At 38.9% G+C, this 19582-nt stretch overlaps 1 protein-coding gene and 1 long non-coding RNA gene across 12 annotated transcripts in view; one reads left to right on the top strand and one right to left on the bottom strand.

Annotated features, from left to right (window-relative positions):
• The window catches only part of CORIN (corin, serine peptidase), a 228166-nt gene that overhangs the window by 195791 nt on the left and 12793 nt on the right, over positions 1-19582 (top strand). For 9 of the 10 annotated variants that reach the window (XM_034671855.1, XM_034671857.1, XM_034671858.1 and 6 more), the window contains 3 exons: positions 11087-11203; positions 13880-13929; positions 14083-14257. In XM_034671855.1, the coding sequence (XP_034527746.1) occupies positions 11087-11203; positions 13880-13929; positions 14083-14257 (342 nt within the window). Of the gene's footprint in view, positions 1-11086; positions 11204-13879; positions 13930-14082; positions 14258-15777; positions 16342-19582 lie in introns of those variants that run through there. The other variant, XM_034671865.1, reaches the window with a different exon arrangement.
• LOC105236614 lies at positions 12671-17821 on the bottom strand. Of its 2 annotated transcripts, none has more exons than XR_855073.3 (4): positions 17114-17821; positions 16270-16391; positions 15857-15952; positions 12671-14171 (listed from the first exon to the last, which is right to left on the bottom strand). It is a non-coding gene; the product is annotated as an uncharacterized LOC105236614 (long non-coding RNA). The 2 variants fall into 2 exon arrangements; XR_004628884.1 differs by having other exon boundaries at positions 17259-17793.

Here is a 19582-nt window from a genome sequence, read left to right on the forward strand (position 1 = left end):
AGGGTCTGTGTTATTTTTGTTAGAAGTCCTTAGATGGCAGCTTACTTGTTTTGGAACTTATACCAGGAGACTCCTTGTGATGACTAACTTTAGATCTGATATCTTTTGCATATTGTGTTTCAAACCTGCTGACGTTTGGCTTGCTGTTACCTCCAAGGCGGGACTGTGGGTCAGCCATGACATTATCTGCATGGCAGACCCACTGGTCTTTTCTTATTATTTATACAGTTTGGGCTCAAAATCCAGTTTCTTACTCTGGCCTGTAAGATACCGGCCCCTGCCTCCTCTCTTTCCTAGCATTCTCTACTTATCTGCTGAACTTTAGACACACTGACTTTATTACTGATGTTCAAACTGCAAGCTTATTTCCAGCTCAGGGGCTTTGCCCTCGGTGTTACTTCTGCTTGGAATGTTGATCTGTAGCCTTTCACATGATCACCTCCATCTCATCATTCATGTCTCAGCTCGTACATCAATGACTGAAAAAGGTCCTTGGCAACCCTAATCGAAGCAGCTTTTACCCTCACCAAGTCTCTGCTGCTTTTGTTTTCTTCAAAGCACAGTATCAGGAATTATTTTTAACATGTTTGTAATTTGTTCCACTCACTAAAATAATAGCTGCTTGAGGAAGGGACTCTGCCTAATACAACACCATTGTGTTGTTTCCCTTTCCATTCTACCTTATTAACCCCATCGTCATCAGTTTTGTCCTTTTTGCATCTGACTGCATCATTTGTTTCAATTCTGCCAGGGTAATGTTCCTTCTGAGATCCAACTCACTTTATAGCAATATCAGCTTCAACAATCACTGATTAACCCAGTGTTTCTTTGATAAACATAAGTCAAATCTAATATTTTTTTCAAATTTTTATTTAAATTTTACTTAGTTAATATATAGTGTAATATTGGTTTCAGGAGTAGAATTTAGTGATTCATCACTTACATATAATACCCAGTGCTCATCACAACAAGTGCCCTCCTTAATACCTATCACCCATTTAGTCCATCCCCTACCCACCTCTCTCTGTAACCCTCAGTTTGTTCTCTGTCCTTAAGAGTCTCCTATGGTTTGTTTCCTTCTCTTTCTCTCTTTTTTCCACCTTTCCATGTGTTCATCTGTTTTGTTTCTTAAATTCCACTTACGAGTGAAATCATATGGTATTTGTCTTTCTCTGACTGACTTATTTCGCTTAGCATAATACACTCTAGCTCCATCTACGTTGTTGTAAATGGCAAGATTTCTTTCTTTTTGATGGTTGAGTAGTATTGCATACACACACACACACACAATCTTCTTTATCCACTCATCAGTCAGTGGACACTTTGGCTCTTTCCATAGTTTTGCTACTATACATAATGCTGCCATAAACATCAGGGTGCGTGTGCCCCTTCAAATAAGAATTTTTGTATCCTTTGGGTAAATACTTAGTAGTGCAGCTGCTGGGTCGTAGGGTAGCTCTATTTTCAACTGTTTGAGGAGCCTCCATACTGTCTTCCAGAGTGGCTGCACCAGTTTGCCTTCCCACCCACAGTGTAAGAAGGTTCTCCTTTCTCCACATCCTCACCAACATCTGTTGTTTCCTGTGTTGTTCATTTTAGCCATTCTGACAGGTGTGAGGTGGTATCTCATCGTGGTTTTGATTTGCGTTTCCCTGATGCCGAGTGATGTTGAGCACCTTTCATGTGTCTGTTAGCCATCTGGATGTCGTCTTTGGAAAAATGCCTGTCCAGGTCTTACGTCTTCTGCCCATTTCTTAACTGGATTATTTGGTTTTGGGGTGTTGAGTTTGAGAAGTTCTTTATATATTTTGGATACTAACCCTTTATCAGATATGTCATTTGCAACTATCTTCTCCCATTCCGTTGGCTGCCTTTTAGTTTTGTTGATTATTTCCTTCTCTGTGCAGAAGCTTTTTATCTTGAGGAGGTCCCAATAGTTGCTTTGGTTTCCCTTGCCTAAAATTTGTATGGAACCACAAAAGACCCTGAATAGCCAAAGCAATCCTGAAAAAGAAAAGCAAAACTGGAAGAATCACAATTCCAGACTTCAAGCTCTATTACAAAGTAGTGATCAAAACAGTATGGTACTGGCATAAATCCAGACACACAGATCACTGGGCCAGAATAGAAAATCCAGAAATGGACCCACAACTGTATGGTCAACTAATCTTTGACAAAGTGGGAAAGACTACCCAATGGAAAAAAGACAGTCTCTCTCTTTTTTTTTTTAAGATTTTATTTATTTATTTGACAGAGAGACAGCCAGAGAAAGAGGGAACACAAGCAGGGGTATTGGGAGAGGAAGCAGCAGGCTCCCAGTGGAGGAGCCTGATGCGGGGCTCGATCCCACAATGCCAGGACCATGCTCTGAGCCTAAGGCAGACGCCCAATGACTGAGCCACCCAAGTGCCCCAGAAAAAAGACAGTCTCTTTAACAAATGGTGTTGGGAAAACTGGACAGCAACAAACAGGAGAATGAAACTGGACCCCTTTCTGTTGGGGTTAATGTCGAGCATGAAATCAGCCATAATACCTGGCTTGCTAAAATGTAACACAGAGGGCACTGGGGGCAGGGAAGTTTTTGGAGAAGGGTGTAGGCTTGGAATGCCGAGGCCTGTGTGACCACTCTGCCCTAGGAATGCTGCAGGCAGTTGCCTTCCCCAAAGCTTTCTTAGCCCAAACAGCGGCCCTGTGATCTAAGATGTATGCAGTGTCCCTTAGTCTATGTTTAGCAGAACTCGTAGACCGTGCAGATTAGCATATCGTATCTTTCCCATAAACAGACCCTCCTAGCTCCAGGAGACCCTTATCACACATCACGTGCTTGCGAAACACTGAAATGTTTATGTTAAATACTAAGTCATAAGGATTTGTGATTATCCTGAAGGACCAGTAAAAGCGGGAGCAAAAAAGGGCAAAGGGTCTTCGTCTTTGAGCATTGACCCCCTTGCCTTCTCCTCTCTTTCACAACAAAGTTTGGAGTAATCTTTCATCCATCGGTACAGGGATTGCTGGCCATTCCGGCACCTTTCTTATACCATACACAAAACTATGGATGAAAGACCTAAATGTGAGACAGAAAACCATCAAAATCCTAGACAAGAACACAGGCAACAACCTCTTCAACATCGGCCATAGCAACTGCTTACTAGATACATCACTGAAGGCGAGGGAAACAAAATTCAAATCTAATTTCCATTCAATCTTTTACCCTTCCTACATCTTCCAAAAACTAACAAAGGAGCATGTAGAATCTTGATTCTGAGGTACAATAATCTTTTTAACTAAAAAATGTCAAAGTCACTTGTAGCAGACATTTATTATGTTGCTTCCTTGTATCCCTTCCTCTTAGGGACTTGCTTCACTCCCCATTCTATCCTTGGGATCCTAATGGGAGCAGCCATCTTTGTACATGACCCACTCTTCTTGGCCTCAGTGACTGGTTGAGGGTAGGTACCTAACCCAAACTGAACCAAACAAAGGACTTCACTTCCAGGTCACAGCGGTTGGATTTTGGGTACTTAAAGTCCCTCAACACGATTTGTTTTAGGTGGAGCTGGGAGAGAAGACTTCTTTCCTTTTTGGTCACAAAGATGAATGGATTTGAGTTAAGAAGGGCAAGTAGTCTGTCCCCTGGTTTGTGGAAAAGTTAGTTGGAGACAATAAAGCCACCCTCCCATCACCTCCTTCTTCCTCTCACAGAAGACGTGGAGATGAGAGATGGAGGCTCCTGAGGACACTTGCTTCCCTGGCACCCGCCATCCTGAGGACCATTGACATCCCTTTAGTGATTGTTTACATTTCTAGCTTTTGATACTTGAGATATTCCAGTGCTATTTTGGGTACTAAAATCCTGAATTTTTTTGTTTGTGTAAAACTATTAACTGAATATATACATGAAGTATATATGTATATATATTTTTTAAATCCCTAAAGTTTGAATTATTTTATCTTAAATCAAGAGTCATAGTTTGTCTTAATTGAATAAAGGTGTATTTTCTATACTTCTATAGTTTTCAAGAAGTGGAAGAAATGGGCAATTGACAAAGCAAGACTTCAGTTAGAAAAATTAATTCTACTCTGGTTCACAGTCTTTCTGAACCAGTGGAATAAAAAAATGGCATATTGTAGTTGAAACTGGAAATCTCTACTTTTATATCAATCAGCTGAAGGTGAAGACAAACAGGAAACACTTCCTTTGAAACTAAACACAAGTTGCTGTCGATAAAATGTTGAGTCAATAAAATATTTTCTTAAAAATAATTTTAAAAATTATTCCAAAAGGTTTTCTACAAATTTTCAAAATATACGCAACTAATGAATCGTCGAACTTTACATCAAAAACCAGGGATATACTGTATGGTGACTAACATAAAAAAAAAAAAAGCAATGGAATTTTTTGAACATAAAATAGCCCAAAGGAAATAATTGGACTAGTATAGATTCTGAAAGAAGTAGACATTTTTGCTTAAAAGTATACTTTCAACTTGACACCATTTACTCAGTTTGCTTTATGAGGTTGAATTTTAAAAAAGATCAAATGACATTTTAATTTAAAATTTTTATGATTGGTTAATTTTTTCACTTTTAATGAAATGTTTATTTTAAATACTACTTTATTTTTATTAATTTTATTTTCTAATTTATACTAGAATGATAATGTGTATTTAATAGTTTTATTTTATAAATTTATATTTTACATCATGTTATAATTTTATTATTTTAGATCAATATAGATTAAACACCTAGTGTCATTGATCTTTTAATTTTATGAAAGATCAATACTGTGATTTCATTTAATTTCATAACTTTTCCCTCTTTGAGACAGTTTTTGTCACTTATACCTATAGGTAATTGCCTAATACAGTTCTTATACTCTACCTCTGTGATAGACAAATAAATAAAATCATATGTTCTCAGTTAGGATTTCAGTAAAAATATTTTTAAAAACACTAGGCTTACCGGACGCCTGGGTGGCTCAATTGGTTAAGCGTCTCCCAACAGGTCATGATCCCAGGGTCCTTGGATTGAGTCTGCCATCTAGCTCCTTGCTCAGCAGGGAGCCTGCTTCTCCCTCTGCCTGCTGCTCCCCCTGCTTGTGCTCTCTCCCTCTGACAATAAACAAATAAAATGTTTAAAAAAACACTAGGTTTACTGGAAAAATTAACGCAGACTTTATGCTCTCCTTTAAACATCTCTGTTGGTGAGAGTTTTTCTCTATAAAACATAAGCTGAGCTATCAAACCAGGCAAATGATTCTGTAGTAGTATTCATTCATGTTTTGAAACCTATTGTGCCTTTTTGTCAAAATTTCCAGGTCACCCTTCTACTTGACAAAATAATTTAACTAGCTTTTAATATTAACATGTCTATAGGAACCAAACAGAGATAATAATATGACAGGATTCAAGAAAATATTTCTGAATTCAGATAGCTAAATGTTTAGTGGAAATGTTCCAAATTCTGAATGAGATATTTAGAATAGCGAATAGTGTGTCTTGGCATTTATATTAGGCATTTATATTTCAAGACTAACTGCTAATACTGCGGTTGAAAACTCAGATTATTTTCCCCCAACAATAACCATGATAGGGCAAACTTTGTCCTTCCCCTGATATGGATAACATTTCTAGGTAATTCTTGCCCTGTTCTCTTGCTGCCAGAAGGAAAGAAGCCCTTGGTTTCTGGGCATTTGTGCTGACCTTCATTTATAAGTCAGCAACCCCAACATGATGATAACACAGTGTTAAGTGTCCTATTACTAAATACTGAGTGTCCTGAGAGTAGAACAAGGATAGGTCAAACTGTCTAGAGACCTGGTTGCTCACCTAAGCCTTGATATATATCCTTCCTTTCAGAATATCAGGATGATTTAGAATTCTGGATAAGTTCTATCTTCTCATTTCCGGGACAGAGGAAGAATTAAACATTTTTTGATATGTGTCTTATGGCCACACAATTCAGGAAGCAAATCTGGAAACCCTTTTGCTTTTCTGTGTAGTATAGCCTTTAGACCCAGCGCAGAGGGGCCTTGCCTTGGGTTTCATGAGTTAGAGCAGTGGTTCTCCCCCAGGCTTAACTTTGCCCCATAGGAGGCATTTGGAAATGTCCACAAGGCCTTTTTAATTATCAGCCCAGGAGGGGTGGGGTGGCTACTAGCATCTAGTGGGTAGAAGTCGGGGTGACGCTTATTGTCCTACAGAGCACACGACAGCCCCACCCAGGAAATAATTACCTGGTGTAAAATGTCAGTAGTGCCAAGGATGAGAAACCCGGATTTAGAGGGGCCGCTCTGGCCTTCCTCCCGAGCCTTGCCTCACCCGGTGGGGCAAGGAGTCTTCCACCAAGGAGTTATGCCCACCTGGAGCCTGGTCCACGATCTAGAGCAAGGTTTTTAGAGTCTTGTCCCAGAACAGCAGCAGCACCTGGGATCTTGTGAGAAGGGTTGCTTTGGGGGCCCGATCTCAGACTTAGCGAATCAGGGAATTGGGGGATGGGGCCAACGAGCTTTGCTGTAACAGGGGGATTCTGACGAATACCAACGTTAGAAAACCACTGTTCCAAGGAACCTAAAATCCTATATTTGAACCTAAAAGATATGTTTGTCAGGATGGGAAGATTAGAATACATTTTCTTTAACAACTTGTTAACTTGATTTATAACAGCTAGCATATATAGACATAGGGTATGTGGGCCTCCATTTGTACCCTTACTCACAAGTGCTTGCCCCACAAATGTTTGGGGTGGGTTTGTGCCTGTGTCTCGGTTTTCGCAGGCTGTCAGATGAGGGCGCTGGAGTAGACGGTTCTTCATGTCCTTCTCTAGATGATTTCACTGCTACTGCAGAAGCTCTTAGGTCCGATTATATTCCCTGCACACACTATTTTTTTTCTTCCCAGTTGGACTTGTCTATTTATTTATTTACCTGTTTATTTATTTATTTAAATTCAACTAGCCAACATATAGTACACCATCAGTTTCAGAAGTAGAGTTCAAGTGTGTAACACCCGGCGCTCCTCACATCACGCCCGCACACACGTTTTCAGGATACAGTGACTTTGATGCCTAATCACAGCTAAACTGTTTTTTTTGGTTTTTTTTTTTTTTTTTGCTCCTTTGCTCTCTACCCAACAGGATTTCTTGAATTTGATAAAATATGGAAAAAGATACGTCAAATGCATTACCAGTTGTCAAACAAAATTTGAGCAGCTAAGTTCCAGATACCTTTTCATAGCACTATTTTCATTATCCACATAGTTATAAAAGTTAAAAAGCACATACACACATATATTCTTGATGATGTGTAAATTGGCATTAGTCTTTCAAGGGAAAATTCAAACAATCAAAAATTTAAATTTTGATTTGATACTTTTATTTCTAGGAAATTATTTTTATTTCTAGGAAATTGTGCATGTAGGGAAAAGGTGAACAGTTAAGAGTGTTAACTGCTGCTTTTTTGTTATAACAAAAATTGGAAACAACCTACGTGTACATCAGTAGTGGGTTGGCTAAGTAAGTATACACACAGCCATGTAATAGTAACACCCGGCAGCTATCAAAGGAACAGGACTTGTGCTGTTAATGAAGGGGGACCATGTGGTGTTCAAAGTGTTAGGAGTGGTACTCTGGCCTCAGACCACAGACCGTCTACTCACTGTGTGACCTTGGGAAAGTTACTTATTCTCTTTTTGCCTCAATGTTTTCATCTCCAAAATAGGAACTAATAATGCCTACTTTCCAACATTGTTGAGAAGATTAAATATGATGAAATGAGTTTGTCTTTCAGTGCAGTTCACAAGTGTCCACTATTATTATGGAAAGACTTCCAAGATAAATCACTAAATATAAATATATCAATACAACACAGAACAATGTGTATAGACTAAAAAAAAAAAGAGTATGTATACATGAATTACAGCTAGAGCTTGGCAAAGATCCTCTCAAATGCTATTTACAGTGGCTGTTTCTACACATTTGAGATGTGAAGAATATTTTTTCATTGTATTATTTTAGTTGTTTTTTTCATATATAAGTATTACTTTTCTAACCTTAAAAATTATTTAAGGAAAAAATAAGAAAAAATGAAATCACACAGATGCTCTGATTCTGTATGATGGCAGAAATGGAACCATATGGAATCACTGATATTTTTTTAATAAGCCATAGGATGACATTTCTGGTGCTGAAAAGATGTATTTTTGTGCATGAGAAGCATTCTAGTGCTTAAGAATTTCATGGAAAACTAATTTTTCTAATGACATTCCTCTCTTCTTGATGATGAATTTCTTGTATTTTCCACTTGATATAACTGAGAGATTCAGACTAAATTGCCTTTCTTGTTGGAGGTTAATGAATGAAATGCAGAAACATCCCAGGTGCAATGCTCTGTGGAGACCTTTCTCAGGGCAACTGAAGGTGCTTTGTGGGTTGAAAGACTGAAGTGTCCTTTGCCATGATTTTTCTATCCACCATCGTGCAAATCCTATGCTGAAAGAGACCTCCTTGTGCGTGTCCCTTTTGCCCGATAAACACCCCCCTAAAGAATGACTTTATTAACAAATCTGAAGTTTCTCTTCCTTTGGCTTTTGGCCAGATAAATGCCTGGATTTAGGAAGCCCTCAAATTGTTCAACTGCAGAAAGGAATTCTTAGGATGCAGGTATCAGGAGAAACACCGTCAGTGGCGTTTGTGACCTTTGTCTGACTTTTAATAGCTTTCCTCTCGCCTGTGCCTCCACATCCAGAACTTCTGAGATGGGTGGAAAGCCAGACTCTCATTTTGGTCAAGGAAAACAAAACTCATTTTGCAGTAGGTTTTGCAAAGTCTTCAGTCATCCCACAGTTCATTCAAGTTCCTAAATAAATTTCGGTTTTGTGGAATTCTTCTTAAAGTGTGGTCAGGGTTCATGCTCTCTGTTGGAAAATCAAATGATTAGAATCCATTCATTATTAAGAACTTTGCTTTGTTTTTTTCTTTGGCTTTTTGTCATCAAGTGTTCTCTTTAGAGGGCTTTCCTCTTTTTAAAAGTAAAAGGATTTGGGGAACGTTTGGTTCCTTTTGTTTTTATTATGAGATTACAATAGTTTTAAAATAATAATCAGCTGTAATGTTAATTTTTCCTTTAATGCCACTGAGTCTAACTTCGCTTCCCTTCCTGTGCCCTCCATCTCCTCCCCCGCCCTTTTTTTTGGGAAAAATGGCATCTCGTTATTGGAAAAGAAAGTCACTAAGCCTGCAAATTTGATGCTACTACAAGTTCAGGGTTTCCACGTTCATTTGAACCCTAAGTGCCATTCTTCTCACTTATCTTTTTTTGGGTTTTTTGGGGGTGTGTATGTCATAAACAGGTATTTGCAGTCATTGACAAGATAGCAAAATCTAGATTATAAGCATATAGTTGAATACATGAATAATATGTTTTTCTCTTAGGTAATTCTATGTGATGCCTTTTTATTTTTTATTTATTTTTTAAAAAGATTTTATTTATTTATTTTAGAGAGAGACAGCCAGCAAGAGAGAGAACACAGGCAGGGGGAGTTGGGAGAGGAAGAAGCAGGCTCCCAGTGGAGGAGCCTGATGTGGGGCTCGATCCCAGGGATCCAGGATCACGCCCTGAGCCAAAGGCAGACGCTTAACGACTGAGCCACCAAGGCACCCCAATGTGATGCCTTTTTAAAGATTTTTTTATTTAAATTCAATTTAGTTAACTTATAGTGTATTATTAGTTGCAGGGGTAGAATTTAGTGATTCATCAGTTGCATATAACACCCAGTGCTCATTACCTCAAGTGCCCTCCTTAATGCCCCTCACCCAGTTACCATCCCCCCACACTCCTCCCCTCCGGCAACCCTCAGATTGTTCCCTATAGTTAAGAGTCTCTTATGGTTTGCCTCCCTCTCTGTTTTTATTTTTTTATTATTTTATTTTATTATTTTATTTTATTTTATTTTATTTTATTTTATTTTATTTTATTTTATTTTTCTTTCCCTTCCTCTACGTTCATCTCACTTATCTTTGATGTGTTTCTGCAAACAATTCCACCAGGGAACAAGTCCATATACATGTCACTTTTCTCGTCATCATGCACCCCTCTCACCCCCAGCTTTCATCGAAGGAGCTCACCTTTTATTTGAAAAGAAAGATAGAGCCTATCTGATTTTAATTCTCTACCCCCCTCCAACTTCAGCAAAGTACTGGTTTCCTTTCAGGTTCGGAGGGAGCCCTCTTCCTTCCTATCTAAATAATTCCCCCACCTCTTCTACCCTTGGGCATTAGGTGATGAAAGTCCAAATGGTTTTCTGCAAATATGGGTTGCCTAAAAGAACCAATTATTTCATTTAGAATAGAATATTTTACACAAAACCTGAATACATTTGAAACCTAAGGCTTTAAATCTTGGATACAGTGTAACCGTATTTATTAGAATGATTGAATGAGACATTCACAGGAAAGTATAGGTACAAATTGAGTAAGAATATGGGTAAAGAGCAAAATAATGTTAACTCCTATCTCTGTCTTCCAGTTTTTCCTAATTTTTAGTACATGAAGATTTTGCATATGTTGAAAAACATCATTATAATTTTATACTGTCCAAATCAAAGACACTAAGTGACCATCCATTTACTTTACTTACTTCTATATTTTTTTTATTTTATTTACTTTAAGGTATTGCTGCAATGCAGGATTACATGGGGCAAGAAAAGAGGAGGAAAAAAAATCCCGGGCAGATAAATTCTATTTTACTTTTTGTGATCCCTGCCCAAAGTTACTCTTGTTTTTAGGTATTGGAACTTTTACATCATGTATATTAGAATTCTAACACCTCACAAAATTCAAATACATGTCAGTAGAGAGAATGATTAAAATAGCTGTAACCACTTGGATCTTTATTGCTTTCATATACTTTTAGTAGCTTCCTCTCTTGCTGATCACATTCCATGCCAAATTTCTAATACAAATCCCACTCTTGAAATACTGACTTACAATGTAATGCTTCTTTTTGAAAGAATGAGTGCTAAGGAATGATATTGCCTGGTCAAAGATCATTGTGCTTTGAATATGTCATTGTTATTTGTCTTTATATTAGAGAACCATCTGTGACCGAATTGGTACAGGAACAGGAGCAAGACCAGCTGTGGCTGACATTACACTCCAGCTGGGAGAGCCTCAATGGGACCACTTTGCATGAACTGCTGGTAAAAGGGTAAGATCCCTTGCACAGGAGCTGTGTAGAGTGGATTAGGGAGCAAGAGTCTATTGTCAGGGATCTCCCACTGTTTCTAACTTAAAATCATCCAAATTTATCACGTCAATAAAGAACTTCCATAAATGGTGATAGCCTTTATATTTCAACATTGTTTGGCTTTATCTCCTTTCTTCTCCTATTATTCTTCTCTTATTATCTTCTTTTTCTCTTATTATTTTTTCTCTTGCTATTTACATGTTTCTTTAATGATGATTACAGAAACTGTCATGGGGAAGGAAGAGGAACTTAGGTTCTAATTTTGGAGTTTTTTTCACATCCCATTCAAAGCAAATTCTCATATCTGCAGCTCCTGCGGATGCTACCTGGAACTAGTTAACAGGGAATCGAAGTAATGAGAACTGGTCAAACTTGGGCAGTCTGAGAAAAAAAAATTGACACAAAATGAAACTATAATCAGGTAGCCTTGAAAATATACTTCTGGAAATTTTCCCTAAAAAAATCATGGCACCTTGAACAAGGCTGTCTTCCTTGTCTATGGATGGGGATATGGGAATACGGAGGGAAATTGAAGGAATTCACACGTATTTAGTATTTGTTACATTATAGGGTCATAGCTACAGAATATTTAAATAACTTGATCAAAACTCACAGCCCACAGTGGCCTCTCAACTCAAACCAAGTTAATCTGACTCCAAAGCTTTTAATAAGTGCTAGAGAAACCACTTAAGAATTTCAAAGAAGAAATCGAAAGGTAGACCATTTCTCTTTAGAGTGTCTTGAAAATTTCCCCATAGACCAAACTCTGCAGCCAGATTTCTGAAGTACTTCCTTCAAAACAATGACCTGAATCTTTCAGCGGAGTGATTTGTTTCCCCAAATTGCAGATGCCAGAAAAGCCCTTTCAGGTTTAATACATACACGCATACACATATACATACACACATGCATACACAAATACACACACACACACACACACACACATGCACCCCCCACACACATACACACACATACATACACACATACACACATGCATGTACACATACATACGTACACACATATATACATGCATGCATTTCACTGTAAATTGGGAGTTGGCAGAACTGGTTCTCCTTCTGGCTTACTAACTAGATTTGTGATCTTATATAACCACAATTTCCTATAAAGTAAAATTGGTACAGATAGTCTTTACTGTTTTCTCACATTTCTACAAGTTGTGATTTTGGAATCTAACAAATAACGACTGATTATTGAGTATCTCTTCTCTGCCAAGTTCAGTGCTAGGTTGTGAGGGGAGATAGGAATGAATGGGGGGGACAAGGGCCCTCGTCTCAAGGAACCTACACTGTATAGGTGAACAGAGAGACTATAACCTAGTAAACAAAATGAATTTCAGGTACTTGGAAATTAAGGATAACAAGATGGTAAGGAGGAGACAAGACTTTAGGTTGTGGGAAGGCGAAAAGCTTTTTTCTGTATTATATAATTTATTGATACAAATAATTACACATGTCCGCATGCAGATTTAGCAAGAAATGAAAATACAATAAATTCTCAAAAAAGAATGTGGATATGACATATTTAGGGATTGTTTTTTTTCCTGAGAAGTCTGGGATTCTAAGCGCATCATGGTATTTTTGACAGTCCCAAAGTGTCTTTTGCTTTTAAAATTTATACTGTGAATAAATGCTTTGTGCTTGGAAGGGAACTTTGTGATTAAAATTTAATGTACCCTAAAATGAATTCTCTTGTGCGCCACATTGATAGATGTTTAAAATGGTCCATGTTCTTACCTTTAAAGATTAACTATGATTTTTAGAAAGGTCTTTCTTTCCTGAACTTACTTCTTGTTAAGTTCTACTGACCCCACCATCAAGAGTTACATGAATAATAATAATAATCTCGTCAAGATTCTTTTCCAGTCTAAAAATTTAGTTCCTTTATCTGTTCTCTAACTTTTTGAAGCAATGTTTTATTTCTCTCAAACTATTTGCAACTTCTCTTGGACATCCAACACCCTCTCTGTAAGCATAAAAATCTGACATGCTCCTTTCCCACCATAGATTCTAAGAAGTAGCCCAATTCTCCCGTCTTCCTCTCCCTACTTTGAAAATCATGGTTTGAGTCAATCTTTTGGGGGGGGGGTGCCACCAGCCACGATAATGTAGGAAACTTTGCTAACAGTAGTTTCTTTTCCCACCCATGTGAAATTATATCATGATGATATTAAATAAGCTAAAAAAAAAAAAGGTACACATCCTCCATATACCCTTGTTTCCAAGGTGATATATATATATTTTTAAAGATTTTATTCATTTATTCGACAGATGTAGAGACAGCCAGTGAGAGAGGGAACACAAGCAGGGGGAGTGGGAGAGGAAGAAGCAGGCTCATAGCGGAGGAGCCTGATGTGGGGCTCGATCCCTTAACGCCGGGATCACGCCCTGAGCTGAAGGCAGACACTTAACCGCTGTGCCACCCAGGCGCCCCTCCAAGGTGATATTTGACAACAGCCCTGCCTCAAGAATTTCTGCACGAAGCATAGATAATCGTTACTCAAAGAATGTGACCTCTGGTAACGGTTGAACCCGTGTCTTGCTTTTCACTGGTAAAGTATTTGAAGTGGATGATAAATCTGTAACTTAACATTATGCCATTTTATGTTTCCAAATCTAGGCAGGCTTGTCATAGCAGAAGTAAGATTTCTCTTCTGTGTACTAAACAAGGTGAGAGAATTAGTGGTGTAGCCATGGAATATGAACTTAATGGAACTGGGTTGGCTTAGGGGAAAAACAGTACCTTGCACATAACAGCAAAGATCCCAGGATGGCGCTGGGCTTGGCAGTGAATCACACACTGTCTTTTCTGCTCCTTGGTAGACTGTGGGCGTCGCCCTGCTGCCCGAATGAACAAGAGGATCCTTGGGGGTCGGACAAGTCGCCCTGGAAGGTGGCCATGGCAGTGTTCCCTGCAGAGTGAACCCAGTGGACACATTTGTGGCTGTGTCCTCATTGCCAAGAAGTGGGTCCTGACAGTTGCCCACTGCTTCGAGGGGTAAGCTGCACTTTGTTGTTTGGCTTTGATCATTTTTGCCCCTTGGGCATTCTTAGAGGCATAAATCATTCTGTGAAGCCACTTCAGTGCCTAAGGGAGCACAACAATAAGATAAAGGGCAAACCTACCCTAAATTGACGACCATCACTGGAGAAGGTCCTCTCCCATTCCGACCATCTGTTGGGTACTTTAGGAACAAAAAACCCCAAACCAAACAGTAACAACAACAAACAAAAAAATCCCAAACATTTAGTATGTTCACACAAGATCCTGGGCGTCAGATATTTGGACATGACATAGCTGGTGCAGTTTGTCTCTGATCAGCATGCCTGGGGCCTCCGCCGGAAGATTCTAAGGCTGAGGGCTAGAACCATCGGAAGTCAGGCAGTCAGTGCTGCCTGTTGGGCTGGGACCTTAGTACACCATGGTGGCTGGCGTTCCCCATGAAAAAGCTTCTCCAAAGGGGAGACTTACCCTCCAAAGACGCACGGTGCCTCTCCTATGTGGCTGGTCAGAGCCCTCACAAGCCCCACCCAGATCCAAAGCAAAGAAACAAAAGAGCTCTCCTCTCAGTAGGAGGAGGATTTGAGGACAGGTTTTAAAAACTGTCACACTACATCAAAAACTAAGGATATACTAAATGGTGACTAACATAACATAATAAAAAATTATTATTAAAAATAAAATAAAATGTCTTCTAAAACATTTTTACATTAAAAAAATAAATAAAAAAATAAAAACTGTCATACCACCTTCCCCCCATTTTTAAAAAATAATTTTACTTTATTTCAAAGTAAAATTAAATATTAAATAATTGCAAAAATTAAAAACAAAATAATTCATAGTTCTATCACCAAACTAAATTGTTTTCATTTGATCGGGTTAATTTCTAGAAAAAAAATGCAATTTTTTTTTTTTTTTTGCCTTTTGTTTTATTTTTAGCTTTGCCACTTCCTGTGTCACCACAGGTCAATGCATTAACTTCTCTGGGCCACAGTTTCTTCACTTGTGACATGAGGGAAGTAACAGTCCCTATCTCACAGGGCGGGTGCAGGCAGTAAAGGAAATAGTCTTAGGCAAAGCCTTGAGAACCATGCCTGACATTGATCAGTGAGCTCTCAGAAAGGTCAGACTTTCTTTCAAAAAATTACTGCCAAAAACATGCAGTCTGCCTTTTCCCTTTGCCTTATGGCATGAGTATTTTTGCATTTTGCTGGCAGTATTTTTATCTTCTTCCATACTCTCTCTACTTTCTCATCATCCTCACGGTAACCCCTGTTCCAGCCTAGCCATGTTCCTTCACAGCCATAAACACATAGATTTTTCACAGGGTGCCACTGTTTGCTTTAACAATTTGGAATCACAACCTGTGCTTTTGTTAGTTAAGTTGTTTTTCTCATACAACAGTGTATCTTGGATCTCCCTCTCAGTCAGTGGATGCAGTTCTAGCTCATTCTTTTTCAAAACTTAATGATATTCCCTTATCTAGATCTACCATAACTTTTTCTATTATTCCACAGGTGATGGACATTCAGGTTAGTTCCAGCTTGCTACCATCTTAACAATACTGTAATACATTTCTCGAACAAAGCTACTCACCTACTGGTCCTCTTGTTTCTACAGTCCCAGCATGTAACTTGGCTCTACAGGGGGGTTACAGAGATGAATACATGTTTCCTTCCTTGGAGTGCTAACCTAGTAAGGAGGCAGACATTTAAAAAAAATAGAATGTGGTGAGTGATTTTAAAATGGAAATGTGTAAATCCAGGTGATTGCTCTTTTTGGGAAAATAAAATATTAAAAAATCAAACCAGAACCTCCTCTTGAGAACTTTTAATGTGTAAGATCCAAAATGATTGGAAGAGTCTGTGTAGTATGTCGGGAAACACACGACAGTGTTATTGCCTTGGAAGGGGCCAGATGTTTCCAGATATATTTTCCAGTTCTGATTTGTAATTCTGTGATAAGCAGAGATGATACTAGCAAGAGTACATTCATCAAAACATGATTACCTAAATAAATCCAGCAGGTCTTTAAAGGAATAATACTCTTTACGTGCTAGTTAAGCCAGGTTCATACGCCACTTCTGTCATTTCCGTATGTGGTATCCAAGCTTTCTCTTTCACTGACAGCTCTGTAAAGTTAAGAAGAAACCTTCTAATAGAGAAGAAATATGTGTTTACAATGAAGGAAATGGATATTATATCAAAGGTCTTGGTGAAATTTAGCAGAACACTAAACTTAACAGAAGTGTCGAGAGGGACCTGGCCTGTCCATAAAAACCTAGAAATTGCCCAACTTCAAATAAGCCTCCGCTTGAATGTGTGCTAATAACGGATTCCATTTTACAATCTCCCCAGTGGCCCGCAAGCTTTGAGAACTTCTAATTGTCAGCCTTATTCTCTGCTGGAGCCATCAGCTGCTGCAATTAATGGGATTCACTTCGTATTTTGATTCCACACTTTGGCAGGGCCCAGCGTGACCCATCTGTAGGTCTTCTCAAGCCTGTCTCTTTTAATTATATTGGTTAAAAAAAAAAAAAAAAAGACAAGTTTGTTTTGCTCTTTCATGGAGAAGTATTTAAAAATCCCAAATGAAAATTAAAACATATGAGATACTAAGCTGATCAGATCAAGTCCCTTATGCCCTAATCACAACTCAACTTCAACACTTCTGAGGAAGAAAGACCTTGACTGTCAGGGGTAATTTAACAAGCAATTTTCTGCCTTCTCCCACTTCTTAAAGTCTTCAGGCTGAACTTCCTAAGCTGGCCCACAAGTAATAAGTGTCAGAAGCATCTAATTCCTCTCCAGGAAATGTGCATGAAAAAAGATCACCTCACTCTATGACCATTACCCTTCGCCCCGCCATGTCACCCAGGCCGTGATTTCTCCCAACCAGCTCTTCTCTCCAGCAGGACTGCAGCTGCTGGTCTGCATGTGTCCGCCAGTGATTTCACTATCCCCGTCTCCTCCTCATGCCCTTTGTCTTCTCAGTTAACCTTGTGTGCCAGGCTCATCACGTCAGTCCTCTCGCTGAGAACGTCAAGGTCTTTGTCCCCGGATCTGTCTGCCATACACACCAGGCAGATCTCCAAAGAAGAGTCGGTGTGAATAACACATTTTCTGACCCTAATATTCTTGCTATTCAGAACTGAGGGAGGACATTACCCAAGAGTGCAGATCAGCACCATCTGTGACTTTCAACATCAGTTAGACCCTTAATATTACTCAATCATCTTTCTTCCTCTTTCTGGACAGCTCCCTCTCTCCTTCTCCACAAAACAAAATCACTGTGCTTGCCCAGCTCTCCTGGCCTAGCAGTCTGTTAGTGTACAAAGGAAGTGAGAGGCTTGGTCTGACTTTTTATTAAAAGTTAAATCACGTTGTGCCCTCATGATTCCTTCTTTATCTCTAGGTGTTTATGAAATGTGCCGGTAATTCACAATTTGTTTTTCTGTTCCATCAACCTAAGCGATTTGGTCCATTCCCATCAGTTATAGTGTCCACTAAAGCAGAAAGTCTCCATTTTGAATCCATAACTCCCCTGGGGCACTATTTTCAAGTAGCTCTGAAGAGTAAGCAAGTGTGGTTTTAAAAAAGTCCTTGGTGACAATGACCCGACTCCACGCTTGCCACTGTGCTGCCTCCTATGGAGATATTCTCTCTCATCCTCCTTTCTCCAGTGGAAAATATATGGGTTTAGGATGTGGCCAGAAGTTGGCTTAAAATGTGGGCTAAACCTCATAGTTTCTGGGACTCACAGAAACTGGAAGCTCCTCCCCTTTTAAGCTTTGTAGTTACGTATGTGTTTCTTCTAGTCGTGCAGCTACCTACCATGTTCTGCATTTGCACCTGAACACCTAACCATTGCTGAAAAATACCACACAACCTGACTGCTAACTGAGCTCACATAAAATATATGATCATGAATCTCAAATACGCATCTAACAATATGGGACACTTCCAGTATGCCTCCACAGTAAAGTCACTTTCCTATTCTCAGAGACAACTCTCTGACATCTTCTCCTCTCTCCCTGACTCCTATCACCCTCCATTGGTTTCACCTCATACTTCGTGGAGAAATCAGACACTATCATATATTTCACCTTGTTTTACCCTTAATCCCAATACATTACCTGTAAATATGGCCACATCCCGTTCTTTCCCTTGAGTTAGGTTGGAAGATGTGTCTCTGTTTCCAAGACAATCATATCCTCCTTCATCTTTGTAAAGACTTTATTTTTAAAATCATCATTTCTATTTTGCATCATCAATTTCTCTTTTTGCTGTATCATTCTCTTCAACAAACATGCCTTGATATCACCAACGTGAGGTCCCTCCTCTTGATTTTCCATCTCTTATCAACTATTGCTCGTTTTGGCTGGGAATCACAGTAAAACTCCTGACAGACTTTCCTACAGTCACCGTCCCCCCTTTTCCACTTCCCATTTTCTCCTCAACCCATTGTGGTTGAGCTCTCGTCAAGGTCATCACAGGTATGGCATAGATATGGTGAAGTCTTTGATGACTTCCATCTTGCCATATCCAATGGTGACTTTCCAGTTTCCAACTTACTGGAACCTTCCCTAGTATTTCATCACTACGTCTTTCTTGAAATATTTTCTTCACTTTTATTTTAGAATTAAAAAAAATATTGTTCTTTTCCTCTTACTTCACCAGCCTACCCATTTCTTTCTCTTTTTCCATCTCTTCCTTTTATAAAAGGAATGCTTTAATGCTCCAGAGCTATTATGGATTACAGGCTCTGTTTCCCCTCCAAATGCACATGTTGAAACTCTAACCTCCAACAGAATGGAATTAAGAGGTGAGGCCCTTGAGAGGTAATTAAATCATGAAGGTGGAAACCCCATAATTGGAATAATGCCCATTTAGGAAGAGGAAGAGAGCTTGCTACCTTTTTCTGCCATATGAGATTACAAAAAGAAGATTGTTATCTGTAAACCAGGAAGAGTGTCTTCACCAGAACCTAACCATGCTATCACCTTGTTCTTGGACTTCCAGGGCCCAGAACTATGAGAAATAAATGTATGTTATTTAAGTCACTCAGTCTATGATAATTTGTTATAGCATCCTGAGCTAAGACAAGAACCCAATTCTTGGCTTTCTTATCTGTATACAGTCATCTAATAATATGGTTTCAAATACAGGTATTTGAACAAATATGAATATCCAGTATTGATATGAATATCACTATGAATATCACAATTGAATATAAAATATGAACATAATACATTTATTCATGACTTCCAAACTTGTATCTCCAGCCCAGCCCAGATTTTTCCCAACCACCACCCCTACCCAC

Source organism: Ailuropoda melanoleuca, chromosome 11 (genome assembly GCF_002007445.2).
Source record: "Ailuropoda melanoleuca isolate Jingjing chromosome 11, ASM200744v2, whole genome shotgun sequence".
Lineage (NCBI taxonomy): Eukaryota > Metazoa > Chordata > Mammalia > Carnivora > Ursidae > Ailuropoda > Ailuropoda melanoleuca.